General features: G+C 38.8%; 1 protein-coding gene across 3 annotated transcripts; it reads left to right on the top strand.

The window, feature by feature from the left end:
• The first annotated feature begins 454 nt into the window (after positions 1–454).
• On the top strand, positions 455–4464 carry LOC128894287 (uncharacterized). 3 transcript variants are annotated; one of them, XM_054155945.1, is made up of 2 exons: positions 455–1183; positions 2227–4464. In XM_054155945.1, exon 2 carries the CDS (start codon positions 3032–3034, stop codon positions 3707–3709), a length of 678 nt encoding a protein of 225 aa, XP_054011920.1. In that variant the 5' UTR covers positions 455–1183; positions 2227–3031; the 3' UTR covers positions 3710–4464. The 3 variants fall into 3 exon arrangements, 2 of the variants coding, with proteins under 2 accessions (XP_054011920.1, XP_054011921.1); XM_054155946.1 differs by having other exon boundaries at positions 455–1272; XR_008461490.1 differs by lacking the exon at positions 455–1183 and having other exon boundaries at positions 1777–3924; positions 4095–4464.
• The last annotated feature ends 1159 nt before the right edge of the window (positions 4465–5623 follow it).

The following is a 5623-nucleotide window of genomic DNA, read 5'->3' as shown; positions in this document are numbered from 1 at the left end:
CCAGTGCCACGCGTACTGTATAGAATTTTCAAACTCGATTTTCTCGAAAACGAAGCGTCGAACGAAAAAATGTTATTCCTTTTTTTCGATTTATATTTACATGTAGTATCACCCACTGTTGGGTTGTACCACCCGTCCTGCTACACCCTGTATATATAAGAGAGAGCCGTCGGACGTGCGTTCCCGCACACCTCGGTTCTCTCCAACCCTCCCCCCTTGCCCCACGAAAATTATGTGGGGTGGCCGATGCCCTAATCTGGCGGAACTTACGAGCGCCGGTCCACCCCGAGGGAAGCAGCGCTTCCCTCAACGGACCGGGGTCAGCTGACACCCCGGTCCCCCATTCTCCTTGGCTAGTGAGAGCGACTTACTTCTTGTCATATCATGCGCTCCTGATACGACCACGGTACGGCCGCGGCTTATTCACTGTCGTAAACGCGGTTTCGCTTACCTTACCGCGATGTACGAAAGTGCAACCGTTTTCCAGATTCAGAAGTTGCAGCTACGGATCGCATACGATCCTCGGTACATATTACCACCCACCGGTGGGTGGACAGGTCTAATAAGACTTTGCACCTTTTGCACCGTAGCGTCAGCAAAGGAACTGCCGACAGTGGCTATCGTTGGTGTCGGCCACCGAAAACAGATAAGACGAAACCTAAACACCTAGGAAGGTGAAATGCCATGAGAACAAATCAACCACCACCCATGGAATTTGTAATAATCACGTGGTATGATTTTTTCTCCTACCTTCGGACCAAAGTCTGTAGGTAGTTGTTCGGTATCTTTGCTCGAACAGAATTTTGTCGAGTTGACAGAATTAACGTAAGACATTTCCTACTTTGCAGATGAAGCAAATACCGATGTCTAAAGGAAACAAAGATTTTTATGTGAAACTGGTGAATCACAAGAAAGTTAAGAAGTCTCGCAGTTCGAAACAGACGAAGCACGAAGCTTTATAACATATTTATCGCACGTATGTCAGCGGTGGCTCTATGTATTCCCATCTTCGGAGAACAATTTGGACGCCAAAATTTCCAGGCGGTTACGTCTCTCCGCACCACGTCGCTCTCCGTGGTGGCCAACATTGTCAGAGAGACAGAAGAGAAAGAGACAGGCGAATCGTATTGACGTATATCGATCTTTTTGGAATCCAGACAGTCCTCGATAATTCGCTAGGACAGTAATTTTATATTATGCGCCGCCCCTGAAAAATGTGCATTGCATTTAATATAATGTATTGAATAATTTAACCAAATTCATCAAACGACGGTAAATAACAATGAAGTTTAAATAGAAATTATATCACTTTTCACTGCATTTTCCCATACTTTTAAGCAATTATATCTAGAGCTAGTGCGTATTCATATAAATTAACTTGAAATTATTTTATGCTTTTCACTGTACCTTTTTTGAAGTCGGTTAAATTTTTTTTTCGAAAAAATTATTTTATTTCACTCTTTTTAGTGGCAATCTATAACTAATAGGTTTCATGCAATAACAATAGTTATGAGCAATATACAGGATGACCCAAAAATGTTGGAGGTCCTTGAAAAGGGTTGTTCCGCGAGTGGGGGGGGGGGGGGTGAAACCATTTTTCTTAGCGAAAATGTTGCTCGAGGTTTCATTAAGGAGATATTCCAGAAACAGAAACTCCCGACCAATCAGAGTGCGAGTATGCCGGAGGAGCGCCTCCGGAGCCTATGCTATCGCAGGCGCTTCACCGGCATACTCGCGCTCTGATTGCTCGGGGGTTTCTGTCAGTATCTCCTTAACAAAGCCTCGAACAACATTTTCGTTAAGAAAAAATTGTTTCAAATCCCCCCCCCCCCCCCCCCAAAACACCCCATTCAAGAACATCTAACATTTTTGGGACACCCTGTATTGTTGCAAATGGGATTATCAGGAATACATGTGAAAGGATTGATTGCGTTTAGTAAATTCCTTATTGAACTACACCAGAACATAGCAATTTTGCACCAACAATGGTTTCAAGCAATGAAAGTGTCCATACATTTTTGCAAATGGGGACATCACGAATTCATCTATCATGAAATGCGAAAAATTCCATCTCGATCAGTTAATTCCGTGCCGACTTTCAGCAAAGAAAAGGAATTTTGCAAAAGCAATAGTTATAAACAATTAAAAAATTCATAAATTTTTGGAAATGTGATCATCGCGAAAACCTGTACGGCAGCAAAATGTAAGGGATTTCATCGATTTCAGGCCAAACATACGTGAAATAGTACGCTCTTTGCGATAAAAAGTGATATAAAGTGGTAAAAAATAAACTAAGGATAAATGTTTTGTTATGGGACCAAATGGCAAATGCTCTTCTAGATGCAAGAAGTTTCAATCTGATTGGTCCATACGTCTCGGAGTAAGACGCAAGACAAAATTTTTCTGTTTAAAAAAAAAACGGGTAAAAAATGACAAAGCGCAAAAAGTCGTGATAATGGGACCACCGGGGGGGGGGGGGGGGCATGCTCTACAAGATGCAACAGAATTCATTCCGATTGGTTAAGCCATCTCGGCATAATCGGTGAACAGACAAAAAAAAAACATGTCGAATTGAGTAACCTCCTTCTTTTCGAAGTCGGTTAAAAAGAAAATTTCCGGGTGATATGCACACTCGGGAAGCGGAAACGACTTTTACAAGTACGTCGGCACAGAAGCTGTCGACGGCGAGGGACGAAAAAGTTAGAGTGCACGCGATTCACGGATATCGTATTATTGCCTTCGCTTCTGTTGTCTCTGCGATCTCACAATTAATCATGTGTCGTAAGTGTAATGGAGATATTCCATTCGGTGTATCCAGTGCTCAAGGCTTGGGTTTCAAAATATCTATACAGTGCAAGTGTGATGTTCAATATATTAATTCATCCCCTTTAATCGATAACAAATCGTATGAAGCAAACAGGAGGATAGTTTTTGTAATGAGACTATTGGGAATTAGCAGAGAGGGAATCAATTTATTCTGTGGCTTGATGGATATATCCCAAGGTCTAATTCAACCTTGTACTACGCCACCATGAAGAACATCCACAGTGGAGCCAAAGCTGTATACGATATTATTGCGAAAAAGGCAGTGAATGAAGAAAAAACAATGAATGCTGAGAATGTAAATCCACCGATAGACATTTCTGTGTCGGGAGACGGAACGTGGAAAAAGCGAGGATACAATTCATTGTTTGGAATCGCAACTCTTATCGGCAAATATACAGGCAAAGTAGTTAATCTTGTTGTGAAATCATCCTACTGCCATGCTTGTAAATTATGGGAATCACAATTCGACACTGAAGCATACGATGATTGGTTCGAAGAACATAGCGGCGAATGTACTTCAAATCACAATGGATCAGCTGGTAAAATGGAGGTTGATGGCATTACAGAAATGTTCCGACGATCTTGGGAAATCCATGAAGTGCGTTACGCTAAGTACATCGGCGATGGCGACACAAAAACGTTCAAGATCTTGTTGAAAGACAAACCTTACGGTGATGATATGATAGTGACGAAGAAGGAATGCGTCGGACACGTTGAGAAACATATGGGCTCAAGACTGAGAAGTGATAAATTAATAAAAGAATTGATAATTTTCTATGGTTTGGCCATCAGAAGACATCCAAAGTGGGCAACGTTCTACCACAAGATCTCGAGGAACGAAAATCCCCAGCATATGTACTGTCCAGTAGGATCACAATGCTAGTGCAAGTGGCGCATTGCCGAAGCCGAGAATACACTAAATGAATTCGATCATGAAGCTCCACAGCATGAAGATGTAGAAAATGCTATTGAGCACATTTATAACGATTTGTCATCGAGGGACTTGTTAGAGAGGTGTTAGGTGGCGACACTCAAAACAGTATTCTGTATTCTGCATGTTTATTAAAGTGCTATGGATAACCTCCATATGGCACTCAGGTACATTGTAATTTACATAATTATTTACAATGCTTATAATTAATAATGAAGTTATAATAAAAATACAAGAAATACTCTTCTTAACATTACGTATAACATCTCTTATAAATGTATGTAGTTGATTTCGTATCAGGCACAAGTTTGTATTAACAGTTTATCTTATGTTTTAGGTGAAATTTTCCATCATAAACTAATTATTTGTAAGCGGCTGACCTTTCTCATTGAAAATTGTACTATTTATTAATTATGTATTATTATATATAACATTATACTTAAATATACCTTAGTTTCCTAATAATACTAATGGGGTAAATTATATAAGGAGAACTAAAAATAAACAGGTAAATAAAACCAAAAGACGTTATACATTCTATTGTGATAGCCATTGTTCTGATGTTTAATACATCTTCATAGCTCGCAGCGAAAATAAGCCAAAAACATCTTTTATGTTACTGGGATTTATAGCAAAATAATTATATTTATGTTGAAATTACAGTAGATAATAACAAAACAAAATAAAATATTCCTCAGCAAGGGAGGTTTAAGAACAGCCGCTTCCTGTTTATTAACCTTATCTCTAAGCATTCTTATTGTCTAATTTGTTAAAATTCGCTTTTCTTAGTATATTTTCAGTCTTTACATCACAGTCTTTGTGTCTTTGGAGTTAACTTTACTTATATTTGTAATTTGTAAATTGTTAACGTCTGTTAATGTATAACAGTCTTTTACCTATTTCGTTTAGGAACTTAACAATTGTTTTGAAGATTTTTACTTTATCAAGCTTGATTAGTTCTATGGTTGAATTTCCTACTTTATCTATTTCTTTCCTTAATTTATCCCAGATAATATGTCTTTCTGCATTATACAGACAACAGTCGAATATTACGTGATCTATACTTTCCTCGTCTTGGTCGCAGTCGCACATTGGATCCGAAATTATTTTTTTCCTGGCAAGTGATTCGATTAAATTGTAGTGGTTAGATCTTATCCTCGAAATAACCCTTATCGTTTCCCTGTCCAGGGAGTATCTGTGTTTATAGAACCATGGTTTGAAGCTTCTCGTATTTAAATCTGGACCAATTTTATTAAAGAATTTGACTCCTTTATCTTCCCCTGATATCTTCCCCTATGAGTCTCATGTTTTCCTTAAATGAAGACCAGAACTTTTCCTTAACATTCATTAGAATGTCTGCAGCCGGTGTTTTAAACTCCATATTTGGGAGATTGGTGGTTTCTTCTTTGGCTCTCATGTCCGCCAGTTCATTTCTCATGATACCCTGGTGAGCCGGGATCCATCCGATGACAATTTTGCCTCTTATGTTGTCTATGCATTCCTTCCATGTTTTAAGCGTCCATGGGTTTATTTCCTTATCATTAATATTTTCTGCAATTCCTTCCAGTGCTTTGATGGAAGAGTACGAATCGGTGAGGATTATACAGTTATCTTTATTCGTACTATGTTTATAGTGTTTTATGGCTTGGTAGATACCAATCATTTCCGTTGTGAAGATAGTAAATTTATTTAATATTGGCAGTCCGTATATCGTCCAATTGTTGTTATCATGTATTGCTACTCCTATACCGTTTGAAGTATTCCCTGGGATTTTGCTTTCATCTGTATATTGGGTTATAGAATTATGTAAATTGATGTTATATTTGTCACGTACTGCATATGTTCTATTTGGTTATACGGAATTGC

Source organism: Hylaeus anthracinus, unplaced genomic scaffold, assembly GCF_026225885.1.
Source record: "Hylaeus anthracinus isolate JK02 unplaced genomic scaffold, UHH_iyHylAnth1.0_haploid 3, whole genome shotgun sequence".
NCBI lineage: Eukaryota > Metazoa > Arthropoda > Insecta > Hymenoptera > Colletidae > Hylaeus > Hylaeus anthracinus.
This window is presented reverse-complemented; position numbering and strand designations above follow the sequence as displayed.

Coding starts and splice junctions, on each gene's coding strand:
- LOC128894287 (XM_054155945.1), top strand. CDS start 3,032: ATGAAGAACATCCACAGTGGAGCCAAAGCTGTATACGATATTATTGCG.